We start from the raw sequence: 18,897 nt of genomic DNA, 5'->3' as shown, positions 1-18,897 counted from the left end.
AGGCTGGAGATTTCTGCCAGCAGCAGATACTGTAGACAGGCTTTAGAATGAGCACTTTCTAGGGCAGCCTCTGACCTCAGTACCTGCCAGCCTGCTCAACATTGCCTGAGCTTAGCGGTATATGCAAGGCAAGAGTGCTTTGGCCACTGCTGCCTCCTAGGATGCACTTCCTTATTTTCTGCCTGCCTCATTTTTTGTATTTACTTGCACCACTGTGTCCTGTTGCACCTCAGTATATCCCAGAAGGGTAAATAAATAAAAGCATGTTCATTCTTCACACATCTTTGGTTTGTCACTGCTAAAACAATGAACGTGCTCAGATTGACTCTGAAACTTATGACTATCATAACTTCTGATACACCTCAGGATTAGATGCTATTATCTCAGCCATTGCATTGCTTTACTCCTTGTTTCAGCCTTCAATTCCTTTTATTCTGGCTAAAGGAATTTCATAAGTATGACAGCTTTAAGCTCCAATTATCCTTTTCTCTGTATGTCCAAAATAGTAACACTTATGTCCTCAGTCACATACACATGGAGAACAACACCTCCTTGGCACACAGGCTCAGGACAAAACACTTTCATATCCATCATTCAAGAATTTCTTTTCACTCCTTTTTATCTCCACTCTAAAAAGAGCTTGCTATGAGAAATTAAATTGCATTGGAGTCACTACTAGTGAAAAAGGACTGAACTAAGAAGGGGGAAAAAACAGCACAATCTTTTCCCGTTGTGCAGGAGAAAGGAAAATGGCAGAAAAAAATGTGTTTTGCTTATGTTTTTAGATTCCTGTATTCACACGCTCACCCAATTATGCCTTACTGAATAGTGTTCCCCTTTTCATAGTGCCCTCCTTTGCGCGGTTTATGTACCTGTGACCTACACAACCTTTTTTGTGGTCTTGCATGCACTGATCTAAACATTCAGGAACATTTTTCCATAAATCAATATAAGCACTGCTATTAAGATTTAACTGTGCTGCATGTTTGTCTGTCAGAAAATCACAGGAACTGCCTTATGGAAAAGGAAAGATAAAAACTTATCTGATCTAGATAATGAAAAAAGAAGTAATTTTGGTTCAAGTGACAGCAGAGGACAATGTTCTTTCTTTTTTCTTATCAGTAAGTCAAGGTAGCAGTTCACTGAGGTAGCTTCATTGTGCCTTTTTCTGGCACTGTTCTGCTATCTAATCCACACTGATGAGTATTTGCTACGGCTCTGAATTCGCTAATGCACAAAGCTCTGCCCCTGCTTTCTGCGCTGATTTAGAAAGAAAAAAACAGAAAAAGCTGAATAACAAATCGCTGGGGAAACAGATGTCAAATAGATGTAAAAACTGCTAACTGCGTAGCAGTAATGCATAATGTTATTTATAATTCATTCTTCAGTGTCACGCTCTTCGAGCAACTACACAATGCCAGCCTCCCTATCAATAAAATGCATTTCACGTACCTAACCATAATGACTCAAGCTTCACTCTGGAGCAACACATTGTAGTGGATTAAGCATGGGACTAGAAGGCAGATGTCCCTGATCCCAACTCATCCTCTGCTTTGCTGTATTGCCTTAAGCAAGTCACTAACCTGCAGATAATTATAATATTTGAACACACGAGAGACCTGTACAATTTAATTAGTTAATGTTTGCAAAGCCCTCCAAAGATAAAAAATGCTATATGAATTATAATCATACACTATTGTTTTGAGGCATTTCATTCCAAAGCACATTTGCGTAAACATGTTTAGTAATGCAAAATCCCAATAATGGCAACGTTTGATAACCACTTGGAAATGATTGGCACTTTGTAGACTAAAATTTAAATTAATTAACAAATTTTGTCTATTTTGTTAAAAGATAATTATAAGAGACTATTCAATATAGACACTGAACTGATGCTAGGAAACAAGATCTTTGGAAGTTTATTCTGACAGATAAAGGTAATGAAAGAGACATACATAAAGGTATCTATGAACCCATACATGTTACAAATGCCTCTCTTGCTGCACCATACTGGTCCCAAAAATACTCTAAGTTACTTTTTTTCTTTTTAACATCCAGACTTCTTTTACAGTTTCAGGGTTAATCATCAGAACCAATGAAGTTAATGGTAAAACTCCTCTGGACTTTACAGAACCAGGATTCCTTGGTTCTTCCAGCTTATTATACACCTAATTTAAATATTTCTCTTAGGAGAATGTTACTCCTAGCAATGGTGTGGTAAAGTATGTATTGAAGAGCAATGCCTAGGACTTCAGAGCGACTCAAGAGAAAAAAATCCAGACATCCTAATGGCAATGTGTCCTTGCTTTAGATCTACTCAACATTCAAGGTAATTTACTGTTACAGGGGAGACAGGAAAATATAATTTTGTGTAGACCAAGCTAAAAGCACTTCTATTTTCAAATTAGCTTTCTTCAGGAAACTATTTAACAATACCTCTACCTCCTAATACACTGTCATTTAAGCAATACTATCCTTTCAAAGCAGGCAGTGATGTCAGTTTCTTTGTAGAAGCTGCTTTTGATTTACAGTTGCTGTCTACCTGGCCCTTGCTCCTAATGATTGCTGGCTGATGGGAAATCTGTTACCTTGGCAAAAAGCTCTGGGATTTATACCATTGAATTTCCATACCAAAAATCCTAGAATCTGTGTGTATGCACAGAATGGTATCCTTTGATTTTACTGCTCAACTGCCAGGCTATTAAGCCTTTTTACAACAGGCTCATTTGGATTACTAAAACCAAAGGCTCGGAGTTACTGCTAAAGAGCAATTCCCAAAGGTATATAAGGGCTTTCAAGTTCTTGCAGTAGAAGTTCTTCATACAGATTTAGGCACATTCACTTTTATATACATTCACAGAATTCTGAGATTCCAAATTTTGCTTGAAGAAAGTTTATGAAGTGCTATATAAATAAACTGTAGACGAAGTCAGTTCTTCTTCAGAAAGTTATCTGAACTGCATGTAGGTAGGAGAAATCACACCTATAATAGTTGCCAGACCCAAAGTGTAAATGTACTGGTTAAGCTTCTTCTTGAGTCACAGGCTTCTGGCATGGCCTTAGAAAAACACAGAGGAGGGGTCTTCATATATAACTTCAACAGTGTTAAGTTTTTATCATCACTCTCCCTAAGCTGTTCGTCCAGGGTCCTTATAAATAACCACTGAAGAAGGCAGGCACCTCCAAAAGGTAGATGATCACAACTGATGAGATCGCTGGACCTAGAAGTATGTGCATCTCTTCTCTGAGGGAAATCTAGAGCACTGAAGCCTAGCTTTTAGGTAGATTACATTGTGAGAGATGAACCCTGCTGCAAGGATATGTACAAACTGGACTAAGAAGGAAAAAAAATAACTATTATAGCCAAAACCAGGACACCAGTACTGCACACAGGTAGCTGAGACACAGTGCACCTCTGTCACCTCAATAGCGCCTTTGGGTCATTAGCCAACTTCCAACCCAGCAACATTTTTCACTGCAGAAACCTCTTCTGCCACAGGATATGTATCTAAGACTGCTGACAAAAAATAACACAAAATTAGAACACAAATATCCCTGAAATAATGACAGTGGGGGCATCAACTGCAGTACAGATGACTGCTTGCCTTACAGGGCTCTACATAACCAGCGTCTTTCACTCATGTATCTGCACACACCCCTCCCTCTATTAATGTTTAATGACTCGGTTCAGTTTGTAGAGTGACTCTGTAGGAAGCTGAGAAGCCCCACTGTGTAACAGCCTGTGGGGAGATGGGAAGCCCACGGGCAGTTCTGCTTTCTGAGTGTGCAGTCCAGTTTCTTCCATGAGTGTTACAGCAACTGTGGGATCTTCTATTTTAAAGTCTCAATGCAATGGGAAAATGCATCCCAGACTCGGGAAATCTTCACAAGAAAAGTAAAATTGAAACTGATGTATTCCCACAATTTTGCTCTAGATCAATTGGCATTCTCCAGTGGAAAAAAAAAGTTTTACTGGGAAATTCTGGACCAGCACTAGTCTGTTCTCCACATGTAAAATCCCCATCCAACTGTGCCAGTTTTAAAATGAACACTTGTTCATGGAGGGCAGATGTACCAGAGGAGAGAGGAACAAAGTTCACACAAGTACTGCCAAAACACCCTCACTTACATTTCTTGGAGACTCATGACAAAGTATTTTGTCTGCAAGTAGAAGAAAAAACTGAGCTGAAAGTTCCATATAGTGAATAGCACACCGGTAGTAATCATAGAATAGTCAGGGTTGGAAAGGACCTTCAGATCATCTAGTTCCAACCCCCCTGCCATGGGTAGGGTATCACAGAAACATGTTGAATACAGATGTGCAAACAGTAAAATGAATGTAATTTGACACTTTATCATAATAATTGGAAATTATTTATCATATTTATCATAACTAATTGGGATGATTGCAGCTGAAGCAGGAAAACAGAAAACATCAGTGTAGAAAATGAATGGTTGATGAGAAAGCAGTTATAAACCTCAGAAGAGATAAAAATCAACCACAAAAGCTGATTTACACTGAAGAAGAAGAGGGAGAAAAAAACTCATCTAAGGAGAAAATATCAAGACTTCAAAAATACATACCTATTTAAGACTACAGTGGTACCGTGGCTATGCTGCCTGTCTGCTGGGAAATTTCTTTCTCACTAAAACTATCTTCCACTGCATTGCAATAATGCAAACCATTCTGTTCTAGAAAATCCAGCAGAATTTAAAAATAAAGTAACGATCACATTAGCATCAATATATCAATTGCAAAGCGTAACCAAAGAGAATGTGGGTAGGGTCAAAGCCCCTAATCTCATTTTCATGCAAGCACTCAGTGGCACCCAGCTCAGTGCAAAGAAGAGTTCATGCTAAAGGTCACCACAGTCACATCCAAATGACAAATCACATTTCTATGAATTAACTGCAGCTGTAACTATTAAGTATTCAGGATTTCCTCTCTCTCTGTTATCCCAGAAAAAGAAGCTACCTTAAGCTTCTTGTTCATATGCACAGTTTATATGCACAGTCCATCTATTCCTTGACATTATTTGAAAGAAAAAGATGGTTTTGGCAAAGGAGTTCCCTCAGCCTACAACCTCTAAGGAGGAAAAAATCTATAGAAAGAAGGAGGAATTTCTGGCTCTTCGGATTTTCACCAATATACTGAGCAAGAGTTCAGGCTAAAAATCACCCTCCATTTCTGCCCTCAGCATCTGAAAGCAGGAAATCTTACCTTGTGTGTTCAGGGAGAGAGCTGCACGCTGTAAAGTAACATACTTTACTGCACAAATGTGCAGGGAAAGAAGGAGATGACTGTCCTGTTTAGGGTTTCCTTACTATGTACCATGGAGATGGCTCCCAAGCCCCACTGTATCAGGGCTGCCTAGGGATGGAATGGCTGCAAGGCTGAGGAAACAGCACGCTACCTCTGAGAGAGGCCTTTAAAAAGTTTTACTGGTCTTCTAGGGCTTGACTAACACCCTTTCCTCCCTTGGCTTCATAAAGATTTCTAGAGCATGTCTGAGATTTGACCCTGAATATATGATGCTATACTTGCTGTGTAATAAGCATTTGTAGTGTCAGGCATAGAGGCAAATCTGCTCTTTGTTAGAGAGCTACGTGTCAAATCAAGTTTGTAAAACACGCTACAAAAAGGATGAAATGCTGCTTACAATGCAAAGCCCACTGAAATCTACATATTGCTGCAGTATTTATTATCAGCCAGAGCATATTATCTGAGATTAATAAATTATTCTTAGTCTATCTTATGGTAAGGCACAGCGACTGCCATAAAGCAGCACTGCCACATAAAGAAATTTCATCAAAGTACCCTGCTTGAAATAATGACTTTGTTTATCTATAACTTTACATTATTGATTGGGTTTGCTGAGGAAGGACTATGAAGTCATTCCAAAAGAACTACTGAGAAGTCTGGAAGCTCAGCCAATATAAAGCTAGCAGCAAGAAGGCATTTCTCTGAGAAAAAATAGTCATACTTGGTCATTTTACAAATATGCAAACAATTACATTCTGTTTATGCGAATAAAAACTAACGCCAAACATGTGGCTCTTAGTGTCTGATTGTTACAATTTTTATTGGTAAGGATTTTTTTTTCTTGTAAGACTTTAGTGGACCTAAAACAAAGCAGCAACATAGGGGATGCCTTCCATTTTTAGAGGACGTGAAAAGCAAAGCTGTCATACAGGAATTCCAAACTGCCCTGTGACCCAGCCACATAAGGGTAATTTCCAAGACAATAAGCTTAAAAATGGCTGTATTAAAACAACAGTTCCTCCCCAAACACCGGTAAGTTAATTTCCTTCAGCTTGTGGTTAAAACCTTGATATTGCTAACCCCACCTGGCAGATTTAGATCCAAGGGAAGATGTGGAGCATTCAGTATCATCCTGTTACTCCCAGCTTCTGGCACGCTGACTCCCCAGTCAGGTGCCATGGATTGCTGTACCCTCACCTCACACCAGAGATCCGCAGTGCTGACACATGTGTCCCAGGCAGCTGTCTGCACTGTCTGCAGTTAATGGAGAGGAACGGGAGCTCATGGGCTTGAGTGCTTCTCTCCCTCCCTAAATTAGACAGCTAGGATAGGTCAAATGAATTATCGCCTGGACACGCCACCTGCTATCTGGTCCATATGCAGGGAGGCAAGATAACTAGCTTGGATGAGACACCTATGTTGCAAATGTCTAACTAAGCAAGATGAATCCTGAACCCCACACATAGCACACAGGGAAGTCAGGAGCCTCACCAAACCAATCCCCCACAGGGTATTTGAAACCCTTTTCTGCTCTTTGAAAAGAGGCAACAATAGGCAAATATATACACATACATATATACATGTTTATAAACCTTATGCAGGATAATTTAAAACATGTCTGAAAAGCAACCAGGAGAAGGTCAACTGCTACCTCGCACTTGCCACCAGCATCTGCAAATTGGGCTTGGCATTTTGTTTAACAAAGACAAGACTGCAGAACAGCAACTGAAGGAAAGGATGCTGCTGTCCCTTTGGAGGTACCACACTCTACCTCTGAGCCAGTATATGCAAGAAGTTATTTTTGTTAGTAACTGCATAACTGTTCACAATGAAGAGCTTACAAGCCCACTTTAGAAAGAACACACTCTGTGTGACAGTATTCTGGACTCTGAGGTCCAGCCTGCCTCATTTCAGCACTTAGCCTAGACCTACGCTTTACCGCCTACTGAAGCAGTCTTTCTATGCATGCCCCTACGCTGCCCAGTACAGAACAGTAGGTGCCTTTCCACGTCCTCAGAGGAAATTCCTGTCTGCTAAGTTTAGATTCTAAAATTGAGCACACCGGATCTCCCTTTGGAAGGCTTCAAAGGCACTTTCCTCTCTGCATCAAGGGTACGTAGAATGCGGACTGCTTTGCTAGATGTCTAATATGAAGGTATGTGTTAGATACCCAGATTCAGAAGAGGGTCTGCCTGTGAGGCACTGTATCACAGACCGCAAAAGAAATGGATTGAGTGAAGTCGGTATAATGTGCTAATGTCTCTTTTCAGCTCAGGAGCTGTGTATGTGGTGTCTGTGACTGAGAATGAAGTCAAGAAGAAGACAAATTGCAGATCACAGTCAAATTAGATTTTCCTAAGGGGCCTTTTGAAATAAACCAACAGATTACTGTTTAAATAAAACCCATAACAAGGATGAGTTGATGTTATATTATTAAGTTGCTTAATTTAATTCTTAAACCCCAGAGCCAGCCAAGTAATATTCCAACACATTTACCTTCACAAACGGTGGAATGCACTGTGGAAAATCTAAAATGCTTTTCATGGTTTGAACAATTCTCTAAGTGTTCAAGTAATATCAATCACGGAGAACAGTATCTGCCTGCCAGTTGTGCAGAAGAATCACTTTCTAGTGCCCTGTGCTTCCTTTTCTCATTAATTAGACTGAACTATTTAGTGCAAAATCACGATGGGTTGTTTTACTTTTCTGGCTTATTATGTGTGCTATAAACTGAGAAAAAATACTTGACACTTCAGGGCCTTGTGCTGTAACTAGCAAATTCAAAATACGTGTGAGGCCTGTCTATGAAGCAATAGTGTCACTAGTAAAGAAACCTTCCCTTCCCTTATCACCTTTATCCAGAAAGGGAGCATGTCAATTACAATGAAAGCCAATGCCCTGCCTTGCCTGTAGAGACCTCTTTCTCTGCTTAAGGGGAATACATAGGTTTGAGGATCACAGTTAGTGTGCTTGACTAAAAGATGAATTAGTAGCTGTCTGGTGAAAACACAAAAAAAGTAGTTCCTCCTCAAACACAGCTTGGAAACATCAGCGCTTTTGGCTACTGATGGCTAGGAAAGCACAGCAAAATATAATTACTTTTTAGATACCACATTAAGACATCAAAAATTCATTTATAATAAATTACATAATAACAATGTCTAATGGCCTTTACTACATCCCTTCTTCTTTAATAATGTCCAAAATGTCCATATTTTGAACCTCTCAGATAAAGTAATGTGCTTTGTGGCTCTAGCACAGGCTTCAGTGCCTGGAGGCTCTAGTTCTATTTCCAGCTCTGCTTCAGACCTACAGGGTGACCTTTACGCATAACCTCATTTTCCTCACCTATAAAATGGGGATATTAATACTTATTTACCTCACAGTTGGTTCCCTTCCAGCTGCTACAGTGACTGAGCAAGCTCATGCATCTACAGAATTGCTAATGTTCATGATGAACTGTTCCTTTTTTTCCTAAACAAGCAATGCAGACATTAAATTAAGAACTTATTTGTCTGTCCAGTGAGTAAAAGTACACAAAAAATAATAGCAATGGATAAACTGCTCAAAGTCCCTCACTAATTTCCTTTCAGTGACACTGTCCTTCAGGAGAAATGTAGGTAGTTCCTAATTGACAGTAACTAGAATGAACTCCTTGATGCTGCTTTCAGTCAGGAAAAAAAATCATGTGTTTTTGAGTGAAAGCCTGACTTGGACTCCCTTTGAAGAGGACATAAAAACACTGAAAGCTCTGCAAGTAAATAAAGGGGAAGTAACAATTTCATTATGAAACTTTACCTAATAATGAGGGCACACAGAAAGAAAGGAAAAGAAAATGAGAGAGAGGCAAGAGATACAGCCATCTCTTCCTAAAGGGAACAAAGATACACAGAAGAGATGCTGGCAGGTATGCTGACCCACAGATGGGGGGACACCCCTGCCGTGCCGGAGCCTCCTTCAGCCTGGGGACACCTTGGCAATACTCATCTTGCTCTGGGAATGCGATACTTACTCTTGTACTGCTCTGGCTATGGAGAGCGCTGTAGATCCAGTTTCATTAACGCTATCTAAGGTCACATTTGGCAGGTCGTCATCATCACTGTCACTTTTAATTTGTCTGGGAGATAGGCCTCGGGGGTCCATTTGTGCTGGAAAGAGACATATAATGGATTAATATGAGCGTGCTGAAATTAATCTCGTCCCAGAACAACATCAGGGCACACAACACATCCGCTTGCTTGGGCCGGATGGCACCACTTGCACTGAGCTTCCCAAAATCAAGTGACAGAATGGCAAAGTCACCTCGGGGTGCCACAGCATCTCCAGTAGCATGCAGGCATATGAACAGGCTACACCAATGCACACAGCAGATCTGAAATAAAACTGCACATGTAACACCCATCAAAAACTCAGTTTACCCTCAAGTTACTTACCTGCCTGTCTTCAGAAAGTGAAGGGAAAGGGCTACATCTGCTTTCTATGACACAGGACACTTGAAAGTAAAAACTGCAGTAAAACTTCATGAGCAGTGTTTCATTCTGAGTGTTCATCATGAGACACTAGGCTGGGACCCATGTCGCCCTACTCAACTCAAAAAAACTCAGCTGTCCTGATTTCTGACTCAATTCAACACCAATGCCAACCTCTGAAGGAGCCTTCCCTCCACCATCACATGTAGCAAAACCACTGCACCTAATAACTTTCAGGTGACCGATGTCAGCTAGGCTTTCACAGATTGTTTTCAAGAAGTCCCACAAACCTAGGTCTTATGAACACCTGAAGACTGAGAATTGCAGATTGCTTTGTCCATCCACAGCTTACAGTACCCACAGTGTATGGCAGTGGTGCTGGCAGGGGTCTCTGAGGAGAGGCCAGGGCTGCCCCATGCTGGACACAGCCAGTTCCTACCAGCTCCAACCAACCCACTGCAGGGCATGCCTGAGTCCTGCAGAAAAGGTGGTGATGCCTCAGGGAAAAGCATATTTAAGGAAGGGAAAAAAAAAATGCCACGCAGGCAGACTGAGGAAGAAAGTGAGAAACAGCCCTGCAGACACCAAGGAGGGATGAGGTGCTCCACAGTGGAGCAGACATTCCTCTGCAGCCCATGGAGAGAGCACAGCGGATCAGGCTTTTCTGATGGGAACTGCAGGCCATGAGGGCCCACACTCAAGCATGGAAAAAGTGTGAGGAGGAAGGAGTGGCAAAGAGGAGCTGTTTGGACTGACCCCAACCTCCATTCCCCATCTCCCTGCAGTACTCTGGAAGGGGGAGATAGAGGAGCTGCGGGTGAAGGAGTGAAGTTCAGCCCAGGAAAACAGTGGGTTGCAGGCTGTGGTTCTCACCATCCTAATCTATTTTTAATTAGCAATAAATTAATTTTCCCCATGATGAGTCCATTTTGCCTGTGATGGGGAGTGGTAAGTGATCTCACTATCCCCATGATCTTGGCCCCATGAGCTCTTCTACCTCTTTTTCTCCCTCTGTCTTGTTGAGGAGGGGGAATGTGAGAGCATCTGGGTGGGCATCTGGCAGCCAGACAAGATCAACCCATCAGAATGATGTTTTGTGCCAGAGAGACAGGAAAGGAGAGGAGAGCAGAAAAGCAGGCTACCTGCCTTCCCTCTTACCCTGGCTGCTGCCCTCCAATGGGAAGAAAGCACAACCTGCGTATGGGCAACTGGAGGAAACTCAGAGACAGGCATGTGGGGACTATGGGGCACATGTGTAACCTGGGGCAGTCCCGAGAGGAACTGGGGGTTGTTGGTGTCATGGGACAGACCCGGAGACAAGCTTCAGAGGTGACACAGAGAAAGAGACATTCCTCCCTACTCGTGAAATACCACATAGGATTAATAAGTGCTGAGAGATACTGAAAGCAGCTGGAGTAGAGAGCAAAACTGGAGAGCTGCCTGGCCCTGCAAGGGAGGCACGGGAAGGGGAATGACAGGCAACGAGATTTGTTTAAAAATGCTCTTATTTTGTTTGGATGGGTGAAACGGGAATCCAAGAATGCTTATTTAAAGAGCTAACTCTTTCAGTTTCTTAGCTTGTGCTCTCTGGTATTGCAGTCTCAGAGATGGACATTTTCTAGGTTTTGCAACATGTGTCTCAAGACAGGCGGCTGTCACTGCTACTCAACTCTGCCTAACCACAGCCCTGGATAACAATTATCAAGGTATCTCAGGCTTCCTTTAGAGATCATGAAGAGTTCAGCAAGCCTACAGCTCAAGAGCAGCACCAAAAGTCACAGTAAAGTTTCCTGTTTTGCCAAGTTTCTCATGTTACTGTGCTCACTAGCTCTAGAAAAGAGATGGCATCACACTGGAAAATGGGAGCACTGTAGATACTCCAGGAGCTGCACAGGCATAACAGCAGCACTCATGGATAGCTGGGCTCTTGAAAAGAAAGCATTCCCAAACGCGTGATGACTCAAGGGAAGGTTGGTCTTAATTTATGTTCTAGGGGTGAATCACCTCTGAGGAAAAGAACAGTGAGAGATTATAAATGCCCTTCAGCTGTATTTTATTTTTTTTACATGAAAGAACCTCATAAAGAAAATACTATTAAAATACGTTCAGTAAGCTGATGGAACAGCTCCTTCTGGAAGCACAGTGCATTTAGAGATGCACAGTATGTCTTCTATTTGCTTTCTACTAACAGCTTAGGTGCCTCAGTAATGCTGGCTACATTTCGGCTGTTTATTATTCCTTCATATATAGTGAAGAAAACAACTTTGCTTATCAAAGCAAAGAGTATTGACAATGACCTGCACGAGACAAACATACAGCAACTTAGGCAACTGCTGAGGTGAGTAGCTCGAGAGAGGACGCCTTCAACACCGGAGCAGGGGGGAGATCAGCGTCCAGGAGCCTCAACTCAGAGCGACGAGAGACACCGAGGGAGCCTCAAGTCCTCGACAGGACCCGCCCAGGAGCCGGCAGCTCAGCTGACGAGAGCGAGCAGCTGACTCACACGGGGCGGAGCCTGAAGCAGCGGCACCAACCCTGACTGGGTAAAAACCTGACCCAGGGAGCGCGAGCGACCAGAGCGGGTCGAGGCAGTTCCCGCGGGCAGGAGAGCGGGACGGTGAGCACCCGTCGTATGATCAGGGCCCGGTCCGGGAGCTCTGCCCTGGCTGCCCCGGCGGTGGCCAGCGTAGGCACCCAGACAGAGCCGATGAGAAGGGAGGCTGCAGCGCAGAGCTCGGGGTGTAGAGAGTGCCTGCACTGGTCTGGTGAGGGGAGGGTGCACAGTGGGCAGGGCTGCACTCGGTGCTCCCTGGTGGAGGTCCTCCTGCAGCAGGGACTGAGGTGCGGGATGCTGTTAATAGGCTGCGAGATGTCAGGGAAGCTGAGAGGAAGCAGCACTGCTTGCTCCAGGCCCAAACTGTGCAGGGGCCTCGAGCTTCACCTCTACCTCATGAAGGAAAGAAGGAGGCCGTTAACCTGGGAAGCTGGGAATTAGTGACAAAAAAGAACAACAAAAAAAAAAAAAAAGAAGGAAAAGGACAACCAAAAGCAAGGGGCTTCCCCCTAAATCCCCTGTCCCCACGCAGAACCGCTTTGCTGTCCTGCAGGGTGCTAATGAGGAAGCGCACTCGAGCCAGAAACAGCCGGCTGATGCACTGATAAAGAAGATCTCCACTGGTGCTGCTAGGAAGAAGCAGCGGGTCGTAGTAGTAGGGGACTCTACACTGAAAGGGACAGAAGCACTAGTCCGCCGGCCAGACCCCGTCTCAGGGAGGTGTGTTGCCTACCAGGGGCACGGATCAGGGATGTGGCAGAGAGGCTGCCTGCTCTAGTAAGTCCCATGGACTATTACCCACTCCTGGTGATACATGTGGGTGCTAGGGATATAGATAGTAGTAGCCTGAGGAACATAAAGAAGGACTACAAAGCCCTGGGGGAGGTGGTTAGGGGCTCTGGAGCTCAGATAGTCTTTTCATCGATTCTCCAGGATACAGGGGAGGACCTAAAAAAAGCTAGGAGGATTAGCCAGGTTAATAAATGGTTAAAAGGGTGGTGTCATAGTCAGGGGTTTGGGTGTCTTGAACACGGGACCCAAGCTTGTAGGCCGGGGCTAGTGGGGGCTGGTGGAGCTGGTCTGATAAAGAAGGGAAAGAGCAGTTTTGGTAGGAGGCTTGCCAGGCTGGTCAAGGAGGCTTTACACTAGATGTGTTGGGGGAGGGGGGCATCATTCCATTCCAACACACCCAGTCAGTTGCCAGAACCTACAATAAATGCTTGGAGCAATGCAGAGATATCCCAGCTGCTCCAGCCAATGAGCCGGCTTCAGCTGGAGCTCAGCTCAGATGCCTCTATACAAATGCCAGTAGCATGGGGAACAAACAAGAGGAATTAGAGATGTGTGCATGTCTACGGGGGTATGATATAATAGGCATCACAGAAACATGGTGGGATGGCTCCTATGACTGGAGTGTTGGAATGGAAGGTTACAGGCTCTTTAGGAAAGACAGGCCTGGCAGGCGGGGAGGGGGAGTTGCCCTTTATGTTAGGGGTAGGCTGGAGAGTATGGAACTCTGGGGACAGGTGAGCAGTCCACAGAGAGTTTGTGGGTCAGGGTTAAAGGGAATATAGCTATAGGAGACATTACTGTGGGGATCTGTTACAGACCGCCTGATCAAGGAGAACCTGTGGATGAAGCACTCTACAGACAGATAGGAAAAGCCTCACACTCACAGGCCCTTGTTCTCATGGGGGGACTTCAACCACCCTGACATCTGTTGGAAGGACGGTACGGCCCGGCACAAGCAATCCAGGAGGATCCTCGATTGTGTAGAAGACAACTTCCTTCTGCAAGTAATAGAGGAGCCGACAAGGAGAGGTGCCATGCTTGACCTCGTGCTCACCAACAGGGAAGGGCTCGTTGGAAATGTGACGCTCCAGGGCAGCCTTGGATGCAGCGATCACAAGATGGTCAAGTTCTTGATCCTCAGGACAGTGAGAAGAGCGTGCAGCAAGCTCACTGCCCTGGACTTCAAGAGAGCAGACTTTGGCCTCTTCAGGAACCTGCTTAGGAAGGTTCCATGGGATACAGCCCTAGAGGGCAGGGGGGCCCAAGACTGTTGGTTGATATTCAAGGATCACCTGCTACAAGCTCAGGAGTGTTGCATCCCAACCAGAAGGAAGTGCAGCAGGAGGGCCAGGAGACCTCCTTGGATGAATAAGGAGCTCCTGAGGAAAATTCAAATTAAAAAAGAGGCTTATAATAAGTGGAAGCAAGGACAGGTGGCATGGGAAGAGTACAGGGATGTTGTCTGGAAATCTAGGGACCAGGTTAGGAAAGCTAAGGCCCAGTTAGAATTAAACTTAGTGTCCTGGGTTCAGCAGTAGCCGTCATGTTTCTCCTTCTTGGTAGCTGGTGCAGCGCTGTGTTTTGACTTTCAGCCTGGGAACAGAGCTGATAACAATGATGTTTTGGTTTGGCCAAGGACTTTGTGAGCCTCATGCTCTGCCAGGGAGGAGGGGAAGCCGGGAGGAAGCAGACAGGACACCTGACCCAAACTGACCAAAGAGGTATTCCATACCACAGCACGTCATGCCCAGGATGTAACTGGGAGTTACCTAGAAGGGCTGGGAGATTGCGGGGTTGGAGGAGGTATGGGTCGGTGCTTGGTCGGGCTTGGGGGGCGAGTTATCAGTCGGCTGGTGCTGAGGTGTTGTATTCTCTTCCCTTGTTATTTCCTTTATCATTATTATTATTGGTGGTAGCAGTAGTTATTTGTGTTATACCTTAGTTACTAAACTGTTCTTATCTCAACCCGTGGGAGTTGCATTCTTTTTGATTCTCCTCTCTGTCCCTCTGGGAGCAGGGGGAGGGCAAAAAGGGGGGGAAGTGAGTGAACAAATTGTCTGACTGGGTTTAAACCACGACATTTAGCTAGAGGTATTAAAGATAACAGGAAGGGATTCTACAAGTACAGAGCAAATAAAAACAGACTAGGGAGAATGTAGGCCCCCTCAGGAAGCTCTCGGGAGAACTGGCTACACAGAATTTGGAGAAGGCTGAGGTTCTGAATGACTTCTTTGCCTCGGTCTTCACTAGCAAAAGCTCTGACCAAACCACCCAAGTCTTGAAAGGCAGATGCAGGGACTGTGAGAATGAAGACCTTGGGCCCACTGTAGGAGAGGAACTGGTTTGAGACCATCTTAAAAATCTGAATGTGCACAAGTCCATGGGTCCTGATGAGATCCATCCACAGGTTCTGAAGGAGCTGGCAAATGAAGTTGCGAAGCCGCTGGCCATCATATTTGAAAAATCATGGCAGTCAGGTAAAGTTCCTGATGACTGGAAAAAGGGAAATATAACCCCCATGTTCAAGAAGGGGAAAATGGATGACCCGGGGTATTACAGACCAGTCAGTCTCACCTCTGTGCCTGGCAAAATCTTGGAGCAGATACTCCTGGAAGGCATGCTAAGGCACATGAAAATCAACAAGGTGCTTGGTGACAGCCAGCATGGCTTCACTAAGGGGAAATCCTGCCTGACCAATTTGGTGGCCTTCTGTGATGGGGCTACAGAACTGATGGACAGGGGTAGAGCAGTTGATGGCATCTACCTGGACTTATGCACAGCATTCAACACTGTCCCACACGACATCCTTGTCTCTAAATTGGAGCGACATCAATTTGATGGATGGACCACTTGGTGGATAAAGAACTGGCTGGATGTCGGAGCAATCCCAGGCACAGCTACATGTTGGGCAGAGAAGAGATTCAGAGCAGCCCTGCGGAGAAGGACTTCGGGGTGTTGGTTGATGAGAAAATGAACATGAGCCAGCTTCAGTGTGTGCTCGCAGCCCAGAAAGCCAACCGTATCCTGGGCTGCATCCAAAGGAGCGTGACCAGCAGGTCAAAGGAGGTGATCCTGCCCCTCCACTCTGCTCTCCTGAGACCTCACTTGGAGTATTGTGTGCAGTTCTGGTGTCCTCAGCATAAAAAGGACATGGAACTGTTGGAACAAGTCTGGAGTAGGGCCACGAGGATGATCAGGGGACTGGAGCACCTCCCGTATGAAGACAGGCTGAGGAAGTTGGGGCTGTTCAGCCTGGAGAAGAGAAGTCTGCATGGAGACCTCATAGCAGCCTTCCAGTATCTGAACAGGGCCTATAGGGATGCTATAGGAGGAGAGGGACTCTTCATTAGGGACTGTAGTGATAGGACAAGTGGTAACGGGTTAAAATTTAAACAGGGGAAGTTTATACTGGATATAAGAAGGAAATTCCTGTTAGGGTGGTGAGGCACTGGAATGGGTTGCCCAGGGAGGTTGTGAATTCTCCATCCCTGGCAGTGTTCAAGACCAGGTTGGACGAGGCCTTGGGTAAATGATTTAGCGTAAGGTGTCCCTGCGCACGGCAGGGGCGCTGGAACTAGATGATGTTAAGGTCCTTTCCAACCCTAACTGTTCTATGATTCTATGATTCTATTGTTCAAAACAGCTGTTTTTTAGGCAGAATAAGCACCATTCTGACTGTGCTTTTTAAAATCAGAACTTACACACAATGGTATTTGATGCATACCTGAGCATTAGGGATAATCTAGTATTCGATTCAACTGAACCACCCAGTCAGCTGATTTAGCCCCAAAAAGCTACTCAGAAAAAAAGTGCTACTTCTGCTTTGCTCTCTAATATTCCTTCTTAAAAGCAACTTTAAGTATGAGATGACTGTTATTTATTTCATTACTTCTTCAGTTTTCTTAAAAGTGAATCTCATTACAAGAAGTTACATGTTTGTACCTGCCCATTATTTAAATACTACTATACATGATGCTTTTGTGAAAGCTAATGTTTGTAAATAAAATGGTAATAAAAAACCTATGTAAGCAATATTTTGTGTTAACTGTAGCTTAATCTGACTTGCACTACAGTGCAAGTGTTAAGCAGGTAGCTCAGAAACATTTTTCACATTTAAACCCAAGCCTACCTTGAAATCACAAACATTGTTACATAATTTAGTCTGTAATACAGTTATACATCAATTTTGATCACTTAAACGTGAATACATCTACATGAAGATGGTATAAATGTATATGAAAAATCTCACATGATTTTGTTCCTTGCAAGATACATTGATTCATTATTAAGGCACATTGATTCATTATTATTGCAGATTGCCACCTCTTAAGATACTATTGAAACTCCGATAATATTTGGCGTTGGTTTTAGATTACCAGAGGAATGTGCTAGGATGAAAACTCTCAATTGCCATCTTTTTTTTATGCTCAGCAAGGTAAGTTCTAGTCTGTCTACTCCTAACGCAGCCATGAAGTTGCCAATGGAGTTGTGCTTTTGCACCTAGCGATAATTTAACCCACTGGGCATGGTTTGCCCCACCAGACGCCAATCCCTGAAAACATCATGAGGTGCTGTGAGATGTGAGCATGGTGAGAACAAAAGGTGAGGAATGGGAATGTGGGCAAATTCAAAGGCGGGCAACTCAAGGACACTATCTGATGTACTTTTGCAGTGAACTTAACTAAAGGTGACAATTAAATGAGATAATGATCCAGGGATTATTTCCCTTATTTTCTAATGTCGGCCTACATATGCATGCTTTTGTGTCTCCCTCTCCATTCATGACCTCTTCTCAGCTTGCAGACTTGGGTGGCCAAGGTGCTGATGAGCCAAGGTGACTAACCAGGAGGCTGAGTTTCACCACTGCTAGCTGGTGGATACTGTCCTGTTTTCCCATCAGCATGGCTGCAGCTGCCACAGAGGAAAAACATCCTTTACAGCTATTCTCCTCCCCCAAATGAGACATGTTAATAACCAACTGTCTGAAAGCCTATCAGATTTCTCCTCCTCACAGTCACTACAGTGTGCAAGCTTCAGTACACGATTTTTATACAGTCCGAGTTCATGACTCCTACTTCTGTCAACAGCTTTGACTTTCGGACATCTATGAACAACTGTGGAACTGGTGGCACCAAGGTTTATAAATACCAGCCACAGTTCATAAACACTGAATTAAAAGTAATTACTGGCCTAACGAACATCAAACGATAAAGAATGAAGAGATGCAGGCAAGAGATAATTTAGCAAATGAGATGAAAAAGGTGGAGGACGAATGAGTAATTGAATGCAACTGGCAAACAAGGTGGAGGAGAGGCCACAAAACATGCCAGTGCATTCTAACCTCCCTTCACGTTGTACTTTGTTCTGACAACCAAGCTTTTCCTTGAACTTAGGACCACAAAAATGGGTCACTGAATTGAGTTCTCCCTACCACAGGCAGACACATTTCATTAGTAAAGCTCAGGCACTGAAAATGAACTGGGTTTCTTGCCCTTGCTACTCCTCTTGAAAGGCAAGATTTGTCCGGCAGAGCTACCTGGTGGTTTCATGGAGTGTGAATGAGGCTCAGGCAAGGCAAGAAAAAACAAACAAGTCAGAGACTGCTTTTGTGAGACAAAGGTGTCTTTGAAAGAGCGCACAGGAGCTACAGAAGCAAGCTGTCAGCACTCAGTGCTGAAAGGACTGGTGAGCCAGGGGAGTACTTAAGAATGTCTGCAAGTGCTGAAGGCTGCAGGCAGCCACGTCGCTCTTCATCCTTGTTAGCCTCAAGAAACAATGTCCCTTTTGCTAAAGAAAGTACAGAGAATTGCTCTTGATGC

The 18,897-nt window shown here is 44.1% G+C and overlaps 1 protein-coding gene across 5 annotated transcripts in view; it reads right to left on the bottom strand.

Annotated features, from left to right (window-relative positions):
- The window catches only part of KLF12 (KLF transcription factor 12), a 263,859-nt gene that overhangs the window by 69,823 nt on the left and 175,139 nt on the right, over positions 1-18,897 (bottom strand). For all 5 annotated transcript variants that reach the window (XM_061445267.1, XM_061445268.1, XM_061445269.1 and 2 more), the window contains one exon: positions 9,276-9,411. In XM_061445267.1, coding sequence (XP_061301251.1) covers positions 9,276-9,411 — 136 coding nt within the window. The remainder of the gene's footprint in view (positions 1-9,275; positions 9,412-18,897) is intronic.

The sequence above is a fragment of the Pezoporus flaviventris genome, unplaced genomic scaffold, assembly GCF_033815535.1.
Source record: "Pezoporus flaviventris isolate CSIRO_AGI_PZ_B2104156 unplaced genomic scaffold, CSIRO_AGI_Pfla_v1 ptg000003l, whole genome shotgun sequence".
Lineage (NCBI taxonomy): Eukaryota > Metazoa > Chordata > Aves > Psittaciformes > Psittacidae > Pezoporus > Pezoporus flaviventris.
Note: the sequence above shows the minus strand (reverse complement) of the source record. Positions and strands in the feature narration are given on the sequence as shown.